The 15,023-nt window shown below is 55.5% G+C and overlaps 6 protein-coding genes across 6 annotated transcripts; 4 read left to right on the top strand and 2 right to left on the bottom strand.

Annotated features, from left to right (window-relative positions):
- Positions 1-1,593: 1,593 nt before the first annotated feature.
- On the top strand, positions 1,594-3,177 carry CHGG_02726 (uncharacterized protein; the record flags this gene model as incomplete). The annotated part of the gene is made up of 5 exons (XM_001229241.1): positions 1,594-1,726; positions 1,801-1,860; positions 1,913-2,041; positions 2,129-2,472; positions 2,554-3,177. 5 exons carry the CDS (start codon positions 1,594-1,596, stop codon positions 3,175-3,177), a joined length of 1,290 nt encoding a protein of 429 aa, XP_001229242.1.
- Positions 3,178-3,861: 684 nt separating this feature from the next.
- On the top strand, positions 3,862-4,470 carry CHGG_02725 (uncharacterized protein; the record flags this gene model as incomplete). The annotated part of the gene is made up of 1 exon (XM_001229240.1): positions 3,862-4,470. One exon carries the CDS (start codon positions 3,862-3,864, stop codon positions 4,468-4,470), a length of 609 nt encoding a protein of 202 aa, XP_001229241.1.
- A 555-nt stretch (positions 4,471-5,025) lies between these two features.
- On the bottom strand, positions 5,026-5,397 carry CHGG_02724 (uncharacterized protein; the record flags this gene model as incomplete). Its single annotated transcript, XM_001229239.1, has 2 exons — positions 5,026-5,195; positions 5,286-5,397. The coding sequence occupies 2 exons, from the start codon at positions 5,395-5,397 to the stop codon at positions 5,026-5,028; spliced, it is 282 nt and encodes a 93-aa protein (XP_001229240.1).
- A 610-nt stretch (positions 5,398-6,007) lies between these two features.
- Positions 6,008-7,425, top strand: CHGG_02723 (uncharacterized protein; the record flags this gene model as incomplete). The annotated part of the gene is made up of 2 exons (XM_001229238.1): positions 6,008-6,487; positions 6,547-7,425. 2 exons carry the CDS (start codon positions 6,008-6,010, stop codon positions 7,423-7,425), a joined length of 1,359 nt encoding a protein of 452 aa, XP_001229239.1.
- A 354-nt stretch (positions 7,426-7,779) lies between these two features.
- CHGG_02722 (uncharacterized protein) lies at positions 7,780-11,016 on the bottom strand (the record flags this gene model as incomplete). The annotated part of the gene is made up of 1 exon (XM_001229237.1): positions 7,780-11,016. One exon carries the CDS (start codon positions 11,014-11,016, stop codon positions 7,780-7,782), a length of 3,237 nt encoding a protein of 1,078 aa, XP_001229238.1.
- A 1,052-nt stretch (positions 11,017-12,068) lies between these two features.
- Positions 12,069-14,676, top strand: CHGG_02721 (uncharacterized protein; the record flags this gene model as incomplete). The annotated part of the gene is made up of 4 exons (XM_001229236.1): positions 12,069-13,259; positions 13,424-13,587; positions 13,758-13,879; positions 13,949-14,676. The coding sequence occupies 4 exons, from the start codon at positions 12,069-12,071 to the stop codon at positions 14,674-14,676; spliced, it is 2,205 nt and encodes a 734-aa protein (XP_001229237.1).
- Positions 14,677-15,023: the final 347 nt, after the last annotated feature.

Below are 15,023 nucleotides of genomic sequence, written 5' to 3'. Positions count from 1 at the left end.
TAAGAAGTACCTCCGCTGTTCGACCAATCCCGCCTTTTCACAGCGGAACTTGAAGGTTGTCCTCGGACCGGACCTGTTCGTCCCACCCGGTTCTAGACTCGCAGGATCTCTCCGCTCACTGGTCGGTGTTGAAAGTATGTGACCCGCCGCCTCATCCGCATCGAAAAGGTACCGGGCCATATTATATCCTACATTACAGGAGTTGGCCACCCACACACTGCTGATCTATAGTACTACAAGGCCTTCTTTTGGACCCGAGAAACTTCGCCGTTGGACACCATCTGCACTACCACTTCGGCAGAAATCACCGGCGCTGAGAGACCTGACGCATACGACCAGACAAAGCTTTGCTGCCGTGCTTTACGCCACCGAGAACCCTTCTGTATTCTCTAGGCTACATCCTCATCCCCGCCAATTCCCTCCTTGTGCGGTGCTTGACAGAAGCCAGGTCTGCCTGGTAGTATTACCATCCCACCACCACATTCACCTAACCCACACAAACATCACGCCTTCGCACACGGATCTCGGCCGAGAAACGTACCGCAAAAGCCTCCCTCCCTAGTGTACCGGGGCGTCTCCACACTTCCAAGTACCCAACCATTCTGCATAGAGCTGCCCTAGTCAAGCCGTGGCGAAACGGTTGCGGCGTGGCTCACAAGGAGGTGCGTTTCTTCCTCTCCCAGCCCGTTTATTCGATTTCTCCGTCTTGCCTTGGGCGGCTGCCTTCACTACGAGATTACCGTACCTTGGGCTGACCTCATTAGTCTCCTTGGGTCAAAGGACTTGAACTCAACGGAGAAGACATTGTTTCTTCCTTCACTCACAGACGGGGTCCTCGTTACCGGTGCCTTATTGAATAGCGCATTGGCCACGGGCACAACACACGCGAGACAAATGTTGATCGGAAACACCTAGGTCTACTTTTGAACCATTAGAGCCTAGCACTACCACATATCCCAGAATCCCCAACCCCAGTGTTACAGGGACACAGAGGCAATACTCTCTTTCGAGGAAACGTGGGGAGCCCGCATCTCTATAGGTTCACCGTCACTAGCGCCCCTATGGGAGACGAGGCGAGCCAACCTGGTGCTCCAGCTGAGTTCACTGGACAAGAACCTACCGCTGTCGCTGTGTCGGAGCCTGGGCCGATGTTAAGGCACCACACGGCAGAACATCCACGCCCCTCCGCCGCGTCACAACAATCCTTTACGCTACCCATCATGACACATCAGCAGAGAACGGCGCCCTTCGATATGAGCGCGTTAGCATCAGCCGTGCCACACGACTACTACCGACCACAGTCATACCATGGTGCCCCTCGATACACCGCCCCGATTCAGATGCCACCTGCTCAGTATGGGCCACCTGGTGCGATGGGCTCTATTCCCACACAACAATACTACGCTCCACAGCACCCCAATATGGCGCAATATTACCAGCCGGCAATCCTCAGTCAGTCACCGGCCACCCATCCCCCCCAAGAGACCAGATGTGGGTTATTACCCGAATCCCATTGTCCTAAATCAGGGACCTCACACCGCGAGCGCACTTCTATTACCCGTCTGAAGGGTCCCTTTCCTGGACAGGCGCCCCATGTACCGGGGCAACCCGGCGCCCGGGCGGTATAGGCCATCGGCTACTCCTCAGTACCAGGATCCCAGAAACCGGCAACCACAACACAGCGGTCAGGAGGTAAACGCGGCCCCGCCCAGTCCGCAGGACAATGGTAAGCTCCAACGCTCGCCCCAGTGCCCTCGAGGGTCATACCACTGACGGGTACTTTGCGTTCCTCTTTTGCAGGCGTCACTGGTGGTCGCCAGAGCATTGTTAGGGGACCGCCCAGAAAGCCACGGCAGAGCGGTAAGTGTAACTCTCTGTTAGCCGGATGAATGAGCAACTTGGGCTGATATAGTTTCACCTCAAGGCCATGCCATCTGGGTCGGCAATCTGCCTCCGCAAACCGACCTGATGAGCCTCGTCCACCACGTGTGCAAGGAGACGGAAGGGCTGGAATCTTTGTTCTTGATCTCCAAGAGCAACTGTGCGTTTGCAAACTTTAAAAACGAACAGGCCTGTTCGGCGGCGCAGCAGAAACTGCACGACTCCAAATTTATGACGGTCCGCCTAGTGAGTCGGCTAAGGAAAAGCACCGTGGAGGGCCCGGCGGGGGCAACCGCCCCGACGGGGCCAGCAGCATCGACATCGCAGGGAGGGGCTATGGCCATCCAAGAAGCTAGTCTTAGCGAGAACGGCGACGGCGAAACCAAAGAGAAAGGTGTCATCCCGGATGCGGTGGCCGCAGCTGCCCCGGAATCCCAAGCAACGATTCCGGCTGTCAATGGCAGACCCCGTCAAAAGGACCGTTTTTTCGTCCTCAAGAGCCTCACCGTCGAGGATCTTGAACTGAGTGTTCGGACAAACATCTGGGCCACGCAATCGCACAACGAGGAGATGTTGAACTCGGCATATAAGGTAAGAAGGGAACACAGCGCATCTCGGGCGCAAGAAGTGAATATACGATGAACCCTGCTGACACTTATCCTTCACAAATAGACCTCGGATAATGTCTACTTGGTGTTCTCGGCGAACAAGTCTGGCGAGTACTTTGGCTACGCACGGATGGCGTCAGCTATCAACGAAGACCCGGCCGCCGCCATCGAATTCGCGCCGAGCGCGCAACCGGCGAATGAAGTCGATCTTCCCAAAGCCATTCCTACAGACCCCACAGAATTCGCGCCCAGGGGCCGCATCATTGACGACTCGGCGCGCGGCACCATATTTTGGGAGGCGAACTGGGAGGACAAGACGGCGTCTGACGGTGGGCAGGATGACGAAGGTTCCAGCGGCTCGGCCGGGGGGGACACGGGCAGTGTTCAAAGTGGGCAAGAGAGCAACATGTCAGAACCCAAAGCTTGGGGCAAGCCGTTCCGGCTCGAGTGGTTGTCAACAACCCGTCTCCCGTTCTTCCACACAAGGGGACTTCGGAATTCGTTCAACTCGAACCGAGAGGTCAAGATCGCGAGGGACGGGACCGAGATCGAGCCGACGGTTGCAAGAACACTGATTGGAAAGTTCTATCGAGCGCAAGGCCCAATGCTGGGCATGCTCCCGCCCGTGGTTCCAGGCGGGTTCCGGATGCAAGCTCCCGTCACAGTTGGATACCCCCCTATGCGATGATTTGTTGACACTACATCGATAGAAGCTAAAACGTGAACAAATACCTGTACTGGTGTCTGTTTTATGTCCTCGATCCCCCAACAACCCATGCATGCATTGGTGATTGACAAAGACCAAACCGGTCGAAGGATTACATGGAAGGTACGAAGTAGGTGCCTGGCAACAGTGAGCAGATGCCGAGCCTGAGTTGGGGTTCCCGTCAAGCAGCCCCACTTTCCAATTGCCTGCCCGCAACTTCTAGAACCAACTCGACCGTGGATGACCGAAATGGCAACCCCAACTACCCTATGAAGCGCAACTACCTACACAGTAGACGGTGCATCGCCACCCTCTCACGATGATGATTTCATCTGGTAGTTTCCAGTGTCTTCATTCGCAGCCATGTTTCATGGAACCATTGCCACATTCGTCAGATGCAGGAGCTTCCAGCATCTTCCAAGTAGCTAAGCTCGCACTCCCAAATCACTTGATCGCGATGATTCAAGAAGATGGTAGAATGTGCTATCCGTGTGCCATTATGGATATATAGACTAGACGAGCTTCCTATGCTGAACTGTCTCTTCATCTCCCAGAACAATCACAAACAATACAGCTTCCACAACCAGCCGAGGCAATCTTGTGACTATCATACTCCCCCAAAGCAATCATCTCTTGCTCAACAACATCAAAGCCACAACCGCCAACATGTCTTTCTTCACACGTGGTCTCTACGGCTCCGACCCGAGCTTCACGCCCCTCTTCCGCCTTCTCGACGAGTTTGACAACTACAGCCGGGAAGCCCAGGGCAACAACAACGGGCGCTCTCGCCACCGTGGCCGCCTGAACTTCCAACCCAAATTCGACGTGTGCGAGACCGACAACGCCTTCGAGCTTCACGGCGAGCTCCCCGGAATCGAACGTGACAAGGTGAACATCGAGTTCACCGACCCGCAGACTCTCGTGGTCCGCGGCTTCGCCGAGCGGACCTTCACAGCCGGCACTCCTCCGGCGGGTCTCGTCGAGGGCGGCAAGCAACCTGCTGGCGTTATCTCCGAGAAGGGCGAAGAGGCCGCCGCGGCCCCGCCCCAAAATTCCGGCAGCGGTGTCGAGGAGGTAAACCGCCAGGACAAACCCAAGCCGGCTTCCGACAAGTTCTGGCTGCAGGAGCGCTCGGTCGGCGAGTTTGCTCGCACATTCAGCTTTCCCAGCCGCATCGACCAGGATGCCGTTTCGGCCAGCCTGAATAACGGTATTCTGACCGTCATCGTGCCCAAGGCGAAGAAGCACGAGGCGCGCCGCGTTACTATCAACTGAGTGCCTTGCTTGCATTCGTTGGCTTTGCACGGCTCTTCAACCCCAGACTGTGAGCATCGGACTTTCGGAAATTGGAGGACTATTCACTTAATATGTTATTTGCCTGCTTTCAAAACTGTTTTCTTCGAGGATGATAATACTTGGGGCTCAAGAGCATCGTGATGAGATTTTTACATTGAAAGCGCTCTTTTACTCGCAACGCAAACTCGCCCCTCAGTAGCTAGTTAGCTTTAGTGGCAAGATAAGGGTATATTCATCGGACATTGGCATTGCATTTCCAGTGAAGCGTATCCGTTCCTTATTTGACGCGGCTCTGGCCCGGGTCCTTTTGAACTACGGAGGCTAGCTGGCCCTTCCACAGACCTCCGACTACTAGACAGGTAGAATCCCAGATTTGGGTATCCCGTACCTAACTGGCAATACTTGCGTGGTCCGGATCGATTCGGCATGTCCGCCGAGAACTGTTATTTCCTCGCAAAGCACCGGCCTTGCGAGCGCCATGGTTGGAGCTTGTTCTAGCACAAAGCTCCGTTCAATCGGCAGAAATATACATAACTAGACATAACGGTCAGAAGGCTGTAGGATAGAGGTACTGTACAACGGGCACTGACCGTTGTTTCCTCTAACGAATGCATCACCGTAGCTCCTCCGCTTTGCGCCGTTGACATATTCTTCTGTCTTTTCCAACGCGATGTTCATGTATCCATCCACAGACTGAAGCTCCCCTGGGGTCGCGGAAAAGCACCAAGTTAGTCAACACTCGGCCTCGGTGCCTTGTGTTATTCGGTCCTAAGGGAGGAAGAGTAAGTGCTCACCCTTGTAGACGACGCCCGAGTTAAGCTTGACCGTCACCGGGTTCCCGATAATCTCACTCAGAAATCCCGAGGGGTCTTTTCCCTCGCCCTGGGTGGCCGCACCGTTCTCCATGTTTAACAAATGGCTAAGATCTCTGGACCGCGTGATGCCGTTTGAAGGTCAAATAGTCCTTCCTGTTTGGAGTTGAGTTGGCTTGTGGTGAGGGAAGAAGAGGCCCGCAGCAAGAGAGCGAGCAAACTGCCCCACTCTTAATATCGCACGGACCTATCGAACGGGCGTGCCATGGGGGAGCTGCCACAGCCCGAATGGAAGCAGCTTTCCCCCAAACCAAACATCTTGGGATAGGTATTTGAGTGACCCATCTCGTCCGAATTGGCGGCCTAATGGCATAACTAGGGATTTGAAGAGTCATGCCGATAAAAAAATGTGAAATAGCTACAAAGGTAGCGACCAGCCCCCATTACAGCTAAAAGTGAATTAAGTAGACAAGTCAATGATAACTCCCAATCCTTTTCCTACTCGCTGGTTGCTGTGCCTTCAGCTACCCCAGTCAACTGTGTAAGGCTGAGGCCAACCACAGCCTCACGACCTTGCACCTCAAGGACCAGAAAAAGGGCATCTGCATATTTTAATTCGCCTTTCTATTCTTTTTTACTTTCCTCCCTTTTTGCTTCTTTGCCTCGCCCCCAACGCTCGTTACGGCTCGACTTCGTCACACAATATGGGTGGTTCTGCCTTCTCTTCGGTTCCGGATCCGCCTTACACGCCCCGGATGCCTCCAGTGGTCTATCAGCGCGCCGTCTCCGAATGCAGTGCAGCGCTGCGGAAGCTCTTTGTCTGTGTGGCGACACCAATCGAAGGGCCGGAAAAAAAGGACCATGGCGATGTCGACATCCTCGTCGCGCTGGACAGGCGGCTCGTTTTCCCCCAGACGCCCGATGACTCAATTCCACGGGAACCGAAAGACCTAATGAAAGATGTCGAACACAATCTTTGTGCTCAGTACTCCATCATTCACCCGCCCGGTACCGGGACCTCGGCGCACCTGGCGATCCCATGGCCGTCAGACATGGACGAACACACCATAACCCCCGAAGAAACACCCGGTGCCGGAGGAACTGCCGGCACCTTGTACGAGTCGAAGCCCAAATACATACAAGTCGATATCAGGATCTGCCAAAGCGTAGATGAGCTTTACTGGGTAAAAAATGCCGTGTTCGGGAAGCGGGTCGGGAACCAATGATACTAACACGCTCGTAGAGCCTCTACAAGCATGCTCATGGGGACATTTGGAATCTCCTCGGAAGCACCATCCGGCCCTTTGGCCTCACAGTCGACGAGAAAGCCCTGTGGCTCCGTATTCCCGAGATTGAGGAGTTCGATCGCAAGCAGTCAAGGGTATGTCTTACCGAAGACCCCGTCGAGATTCTCCACTTTCTCGGTATGAGAGTCGAGGGCTTTTGGGACAAGCCGTTCGGGTCGGTAGATGCCCTTTTCGACTACGCGACGACCTGTCGCCTCTTCTACGTCCGAGACACGCCTGATGGTGACGCGGGCGGTGATGCAGATGAAGCCGGGGTCATCGGCGGAGAGGCAGGGCGGAGGAAGCTCAAATCCAACGACCGACGGAGGATGAAGGGCCGCCCGATCTATCGACGTTGGATAAACGAGTTTATCCCAGGACTCCGCGCTGAAGGTAAATTCGTGCGGGAGAACTCCGGCACGTCCATTGAGGAGATGCGAGCCTTGGTTCGGGATCAAGCTTTCGACCGCTTCCTCGTCGAGGTGGAGTACACGCGGCGGTTGAGAGAGTGGCAGCAGAAGAGGAATGGCGAGCAGATGAAGTCGTTGATCAAGGAATTGGTCCCAAGCACCATGGAACCCCAGCGGCGAGCATGCGTGGTCGGCACGTTGAAAAAGATCATTGTAGAAAACGATACGTCGTTTGGTTTTGATTCTTTTGGTCTACGAGGCCCAGACGGTCTTTTCGACGCCGGGCTTGTCCGCAGCTTTATCCAAGATAATCTGATAGAGGTGGGTGAGATTGGGTGGGCGAGACAACAACAGCGTGCGCAAGAATCGATGCGGTTGAAGGCAGCTAGTCGCGATACTGGGAAAGGGATGGAGGAGTCAAGGTGACAGGGAGTGAATTCAAGGAAGAGGAATATACCTCGAACTCAACGCTAAGCTAGTGACATATGCTTGTGTGAGACATTCGAACAGCGGAGTGAATGAAAAACAATACATTTCGGCTATGAATGGTATCTTGATATAACAACCGACTTCTTCCCCGGTACCCTTCCTTAATAACACAACCACGAAGGCGCTGTTCTAGATACAAACAACCGAGGCCACCTCCTCACGGATATGGAATACAGCCACTCGAGTTAAAAGTGCCTTGTCCTTCAGCCACCACGGGCGTTGACGCCGCCCCAAAGAAACAAGCGGGCCGGGGCGGTATGCATATGAGCGCTGACATGACCGCTTGCGGTGCTAAGTCCTTTGGTCACCACCGATACTCTCATCCTCGCTCACACCGTACCCCATTTCTTGCGCCGACTGGACTTTTGCATTGGCTTCCCTAACAGACTTCCATCCGTTGAAGACGTCCTTATCTTCTGGGCGTTCAACAAAGGGCTTGGCGAGCCCCTTCCTAGCCAACCGTCTCCTATATCGTCGCTTCTGTTCCCAGTTGTAGCGAGACGTGTCGACTGCGGTAATGTCGACCCCAATCGCGGCGTCCCGCAGGTCGGCCAACCAGTCAGCTACCTCGGGCCCAAGTTGGCGTGTGAATTCCCTGCCCTGCCCCCCAGCTACCCATTGATCCAACTTTACCGGAATTGCGTAGCCCCAGACCGGGTCGTCCGAGGACCAATCGCATGGCGCACCAGGATAACAGTATTCGGGCTTGCAGTACCGGAAGCACATCCATGATTCCGCGATGTACCAAAGAGAAAGCAGGAAGAGGCCGAGGCCGAAGAGCGTGAACCGGAATTTAGGGCGCCGGTGCCAGAGGCGAGGCAGTGGGAAAGCGACGTACGTCACCGTTGCATCCGACGGTGAGTTTCCTTTAATATGTTGGTCGTGTGCCGTATGCTGCGAAGGTTTCTTGACATCTGCCTGGGCGACTTTGTCCTCGAGGCGCTGAATTCCCTGCTTTGCAATTTGAATGCCCAGGAGCCCAGTCTCGAGTGAGCGACTCATTCGGTCGTATGCTTCCAATTCCTTCTGGCCATCAAGCTTGTTATTGCTATTGCTGCTGCTGCTATCGTTGTTCTCTGGCTTGATCCAGCGAGCATCCGGGACGATAGGGTCAAGGTGGTCCTGGTGGTTGAGCAAGTCCGCAAGATCGTCCAAGGTCGAATCATCCATTTGGTTGGCTCTCTGGATCTCCAACAAATCGTCTCTGACCGTGGGGGGTTTCGCCGAGTTTGCCAACGGCCTGCGGCTTCGGGACAATGACCTGGCACGGCGTCGGGAAGAGAGTGACGACGATCGCCCGGGCACTCTGTCTCCCTTTGATGACTGCGCACGCTTTTGTTGGCGCGTCACAGTACCATCCCTATTGCCTTGCGTAAGTGAGGGCCTGGGGTCCACGCTGCTCTCGGAACTTCCGTTACTGCTGTTGGTCGGATATCTGTGGCCGTCCTCTCGTGTTTCACTCTCCCTTTCCTTAGCAGCCGCAGCTGTGACAGAGCTTTCGGGCTTTTCCACCTTGACTGTTGCAGGCGTCTCGACAAACGCTCCCACCACCCTAGGGGTGGGCTGCGTGAGAGGGTCGACCTTGGTGGGTTTTGGTGTCTCAGCAGGTACCTCCTCCTCGGTGTCCGGGGACAAAGCTCGCAAAGAACCTTTTTCTGACTGGTTCTCTTGCGCCGCGAAAAGCTTCATTTCCCCTTCTATACGCTCCGTAGGGTCAGAGTCTGAGTGAACAAAACTTCCCCGCTTAGCCACCCTCAACTCAGCCGAGGAACTCCTCGAGAGGCCGGTGAACCCAACAGTTGGCCTAACATCGCTCTTAGCGCCGCCAATCGACCTTCTCTGTCTCATACGTTCTGCTAGCGACCCATGGCCGCGAGGCGCGGGAGGTTGTTCACTCGCAACTACTTGCGCTGCTGACGCTGAGCTGCCGCCGCCGCTGGCGATCAACAGGCCTATAACGTCGTTCGTATCGTCTTTCGGCTGCGCGCCACTGGATAGAGGTTCTCGGCCTTCGCCCGCCTCTTGAATTTCGGTACTGACTGTCTTGGCTGGGGGGTGATGGACCGTGGGGGGAGCTGACCCAAGGCTGCTCTGGTCGGTCTGATCCATTTCGGTTTGTTCTGTAGCAGCCACGGTTTCATCCTCTCGTCTCCGCAATCTATCTCGCAACGGAGAGAAGGCTCGTATTGGTTCTCTGCTGGACTTTCGTGCAATATCTGGAGATGGCGAACGTGATATCGCAATATTTCTCTCCCGAAACTCATCTAGCCTAGCCGTGGCAAGGGCCCTCCTAGATAGAGTCTCAATTTCACGTGATCTAAGCTCGTCCAATCTCACACTCGCTCGACTAACGGACCGAGGGCGCGATGCTCTATCACCACCCTCAGGTGCCGCCTCCTCCGTACTACCGGCACCCTGACCCGACTCGAGAGGTTTGCTGGGTAACTTCGGAGAGGCCCAAGTTTCGACGGCGCCTATGCCCTCAGCCAGGGTGCTTTCGGGTTGTTGGTTGGAATCCTCGGCGAAGCGGCCATTGAGCTCAGCTTCCAAGGCGCGTATTTCGTCGATTTTGGTGTTGCTGCGCCCGATGGCCACGGGCGGGCTATTAGACACCTGGAAATCACCGGCTGTAAAATCCGCGTCGGCTTGCCAAGCAAAGCTTTTGTTGGAAGTATGGGAGTCTGGAGGAGCGATAGCAGGTCGCCCTAGGGGCGTCGTGCTTGGTTGCGGAGGCCCGTCGTCAGGATGTTCGGCTAGATGAGCCCAATCCGCCGGTTCGGGAGCTGAATAGGCGTCGCTCGGCTCCCGTCTTATCCCAGATAATCGCCGCAAGAGCGATGGACTACTTGCCGCCGCCTTGGCAGCCCGCGGAGAGGAGGAATCCTCCAAGCTACTCCGACTGGATCTGCGGACTAGTAAATCCCTTCCGGTCTCGACAATCTTAGTCCCGAGCCTAGATCTGGAAAACAAGCCGGTGCTGCGGCGGCTAGGTTCTTCTGGAATAGCCTGCTCTTGGGCATACTGACGCAGCTTTTCGTCAAAGGTACTGTCCGAGAGGTCGCTTTGTTGTGATGAACCGGGGCGCTCGTTCTGGCTGCCGTCACGGATGAGTCCTGGAGGCTTCGCATTCGACCCGCCGCGCGCCAACACACCTAGCGTGCTGGGATTCGGCTTCGTCAGTTTCTTCCCAGTAGATTCGCGCCGAGATCGCCATAACCGCGGTGCTGGGCTGGGCGATCCTTGGGCGGCCTCCTCTTCCTCAGCCATCCGGTAGGCATCTGAAAGTGTGATTGGTCGTTGCTGGGCGGGGCGCGGGATTTTCGTGTTGTTCGGCGACGCAGCGTTGGTGTCAGAAATCGAACCCGAGCTAGTCGGGCGAATAGCGCCCTCCTGGGACTTTGGTCGTGAGAATAAACTTCTTCGCCGGGCCGGGCTGTTGATGACGAGCGGTGAGGTGAAGCGGTTATTCGGCGGCACAGCTCGTGTATCGGGGTCCCTCCCGGCATTGCCAGCCCCGTCAGGTTCCATGTCGGTGTTTCTATTGCCGTCGTGTTAACGAGAAGCGTTCGGGTCGCTGGGTGGGATGATCAGGACCAGGCGGACGCGTTGCGCTGGAAGCTTGTCGCGCTAAATGGTCGCGAGAGCTGTCGAAGCAAACCAATGCGCTGTCATGGTAAATCGGTTGCAAAACGTCAGAAGAAATTGAGGTCGGGGAATGACCGCACCCCGCGGTTCATGGTGCAAAGTATGTGCACCGCTGCTGAGACCCCAGCCAACAATCATAGGCATGCGCCGTTGTCGGTGCTGTCCAACGCAGCCGCCAGCTGGACTTGGTGACTTGGCGGGAGCCGAGAGGGGCCCAACCAGAAAGCACAAGGCTGGCGCCCCACCTCAACCTCTCTATCGCAGCCAATAAAGACTCGAGAGTCGTGGCCGGCCCACTTTCACCATCTGCATACCCCGGCCTTATTCGTCCCATCTGCTGCAGCTGAGGCTTTTCGGGTTGGTTAGGCATTGGACATTGTGTAGCTGCTCTTTGCCGAGCGCTGTTTTCCAAGAACAATACAAGGCTGGCTCGAGGGGACAGGGTCCGATGGATGAACAAGGCGTCCCTGGGGGTTGTCCATAAGTAGGGACATACCCCTACCGACTTATTCAAGCTGCTCTCCTACCGACACACCTCGGTATGTACCTACCGTGGGGCTTGGTGTCGCTGGCGGTTGACAAGGGTTAACCAGCGTTGTATCGCTTGCCGAGTGGAGGAACGATCTGCGATCCTTCATGTTGAAGAAAGCCAATTTACAACCGGTGACGCAGGTATCCCGTTGCTGCCCAAATCATACAGCGTGGTTGCCGTCCTACTTGCCAACAATGGGCACCTTGGGTGAAGTTGTTCGGCCCCTTGGGTCGTGGTATGTCCATATCTCCCAAGCCGGCTGTTCCGGGGCTGGCAATTTGTCGTCGCTAATCCCAGCCTTAGCGAGGTCTACTCATCGTCAAGACACGCCTTAGGTTTTTATCGATGTGTGGCAAACACCTGCCGATATGCGGTGCCTTTGGCTCAGGCTCAAGGCCAAAGCATGTTAGACGTGTTGGAAACTGCTGTTGCCGGTGTTATTCTGACTATTCCGTCCTTGACACTTGGTATCGTTGGCGAGGAAACCTCCAGCCCCCGGTTCACCCAACAGAAGTCCATGAATCTCGAAGACCATTTCGAGTTGATCGAAAAGGCAAACACAGATCCCGCTGCCCGTGATTCTATCCTACTTGGCATTCTCGAGGACCTACATGATCGGCGCTGGCCTGACATAGAACGTCGACCGCCTTGGAAGCTGACCGTCCTTTCCTGGGACACCGAGCCGGAAGGCGGCCTGGTAGTGCTCGATGTGGTGTTCGCGGTACACCATGCTATTGCCGACGGGCGGAGCACAGCCCTCTTTCACGCAGCATTCCTCCGCGAGCTCAACCGATCCTCGGGCCGACCGGCACAGCTTTGTGGTCGCACCTTGAACCTGACAGGCGTCCCCACTGGGAAACGTGAGCCCCCACAAGAAGATCTAGTTGGATTTAATAAATCCTGGGGATTCCTAGTTCGGGTTTTGTGGCGTGAGCTCGGGCCCGCCTGGCTCCAAGGACATCAACCCGCAGCGCCGTGGACCGGGAAGGTCATCACCCGCGAGCCATGCAAGACACGGTTACGGCTCGTCAAAGTCCCCCGAATCGCCGTGCCGCGTATTCTAGCTGCTTGCAGGGCGAACCACACGACACTCACGCCATTGATCCATGCCCTCGTTTTGGCCGCCCTCTCTCGACACGTTCCCCCGGAGCACGCCGTGGCGTTCCGGAGTTCGACCCCCATCGACCTACGGTCATTTATTGCCAGCAGCTCGCAGCCTCAGTCGAACCGGGACTTGTTTGGCGTTTTCGTTACCGCCCAATCCCATACCTTCGAGGAGTCTACCATCACAGCGCTGCGGGAGGGTTCCTCGGCCGAAGAAATATGGAGAGTGGCCGCAGGTCTGCGGCGCAGCATGAAACAGCACCTAGACAATGTGCCAAATGACGATATCATGAGTATGCTTGGTTGGGTGTCCAACTGGAAGGAATTCTGGCTGTCCAAGGTAGGGAAGCCACGTGGAGACACATGGGAAGTATCCAATATCGGGTCAATGCCTATCGTCGAGGCGGCGAGCGAAGAAGCGGATGGAGGTTGGAACATCCAGCGGTCCCTCATGTCTCAAGGGGCCACAGTTGCCGGAACTGCCATTAGTGTTAGTGTTGCCGGTGTAGCAGGAGGAGAGATCAGCATCGTGCTTGGATGGCAAGAAGGGATTGTTGAGACGGCAATCGTCGACGCCCTAGCGACGGACCTCCAAGGCCGGCTTGATAGTTTGGGGCTGGATTAGCAGATTCTTTAATATCTAATTAACACTAGAGACACCTGGCCGCCATGATATGTGATACTCAGTACTGTGTACTTGACCACCCTTATTCGAAGCTGTGGGACAGGAGCTTTCAACCTTTGGATGCCTTGGCGGGCGTTCCAGATTCGCTTAGCCTCGAGCCCCACTACCCCGAAGATTATCCGCCGAGCTGCAAGTCAATGGGAAATTTATCTTGGGACTACGATTCCGTTAGACAACAGCTCGGCCCTCGCGTGCCCCCCGCCCCTCCGAATCGAACTTAACGACGATGGCGGTGCCGTTAGTGAGCAGGTCACCTACATGTTTGGTATGCCTGAGGAGGCTGGTACAACCATTCGGCAACAGCAATGGAGGTTCTAGCACCGTCTCGTTAGTGCAGGTTCGCGCAAAGTCCAACAGGCTGCGGCCAAAAGATCAAGGCGTCGTCGTGCGCTTGCTCGAGGATATCCCGAAGTTTGGTCGTCGAGGTAAATTTAGCCGCTTCCCTTACGTTTCTGTCCACTACGAGACAATTGGAGCTGACAACCACATTCCAGACTCTGTGTTCCGCATCGAGCGAGGACGCATGCGCAACGAATGGTTCCCCTCCATGAAAGCAGAGTACATGACGGCGTCGCGATTTCGCGAACTTGGCCTGACACACGAAGATATTGGAGATCGCGATACAACGTTTGGCACGATGGCGGCTGCTGATGACGCCGAAGATGCCTCTGAGTTCGAGGTTCCCAAGGCGGTGCTCACAACCTCGGTATGTATCCCCAGAACTCCTTCTCGCCCCTCGCTACCCAGCGTTTACTTTGGCGATGCTAATGACAAACAATGCACACAGCCCGAAAAGGCTCACACTCTCCTAACGACCATGATCCCTGAAGCCCTCATATTCCACCGAAAACCGATCCCTGTGCCGGCCCCTCCACCCCCCACCCAACCCATCTCTCCTCTTGTCGCTTCCGCAAATACAAACACTGCGCAGGATCATAACAACGGCCCTCTCGCTATTTACGGCTCCGTGTCTGCCAACGATATTGTAGCCCACATCAAGGGGCTGCTATTGAACGATGCTGAGGGTAGCCATGTCATACTGGGGCCGGAAAATATCCATTTTCAGGGCTTGGCTGAGGAGGCCGATAGAATCAAAGCATTGGGTCGTTGGGAGATCAAAATCTCAGTCGGCGGCACCGGGTTGGAGCCCGTCCGGAAGGTTGTCGAGATCCTCCCTCTAGACGAAGCTACGAGTGAGGGCGAAGCACAGCCTGCCCTATGAGCAGAGTAACTATTGCCCTCCAAATTCCAAATCGTGATGCAGTCACGGGTCACCTGTGCAGCCACCGAGGCAAATCTGACGATCGCAAGGTCGCGTGTATTTATTAGCAGTAGGCACAAAATCATGCTGCGATGCTATCCACCTAGCCACCTCATTCCTATCTTTCCTGGCCCTTCCCTTAAACTCACTCGCAGAACAACCGGCGAGAGCTAGAACCGCCCTGTGTCACCGCTGTTGGTTACCAACTCCCTCCCCCCTTCAGAATCCCGTTTAAAGGATCCTGACGCCCCACCCCATGGTTGACATCGAGGCTCCAAAGCAAATATCAAATTACGCTCCTCTTCATT

This window comes from Chaetomium globosum, genomic scaffold, assembly GCF_000143365.1.
Source record: "Chaetomium globosum CBS 148.51 scaffold_2 genomic scaffold, whole genome shotgun sequence".
Taxonomy (NCBI): Eukaryota; Fungi; Ascomycota; class Sordariomycetes; order Sordariales; family Chaetomiaceae; genus Chaetomium; species Chaetomium globosum.
Note: the sequence above shows the minus strand (reverse complement) of the source record. Positions and strands in the feature narration are given on the sequence as shown.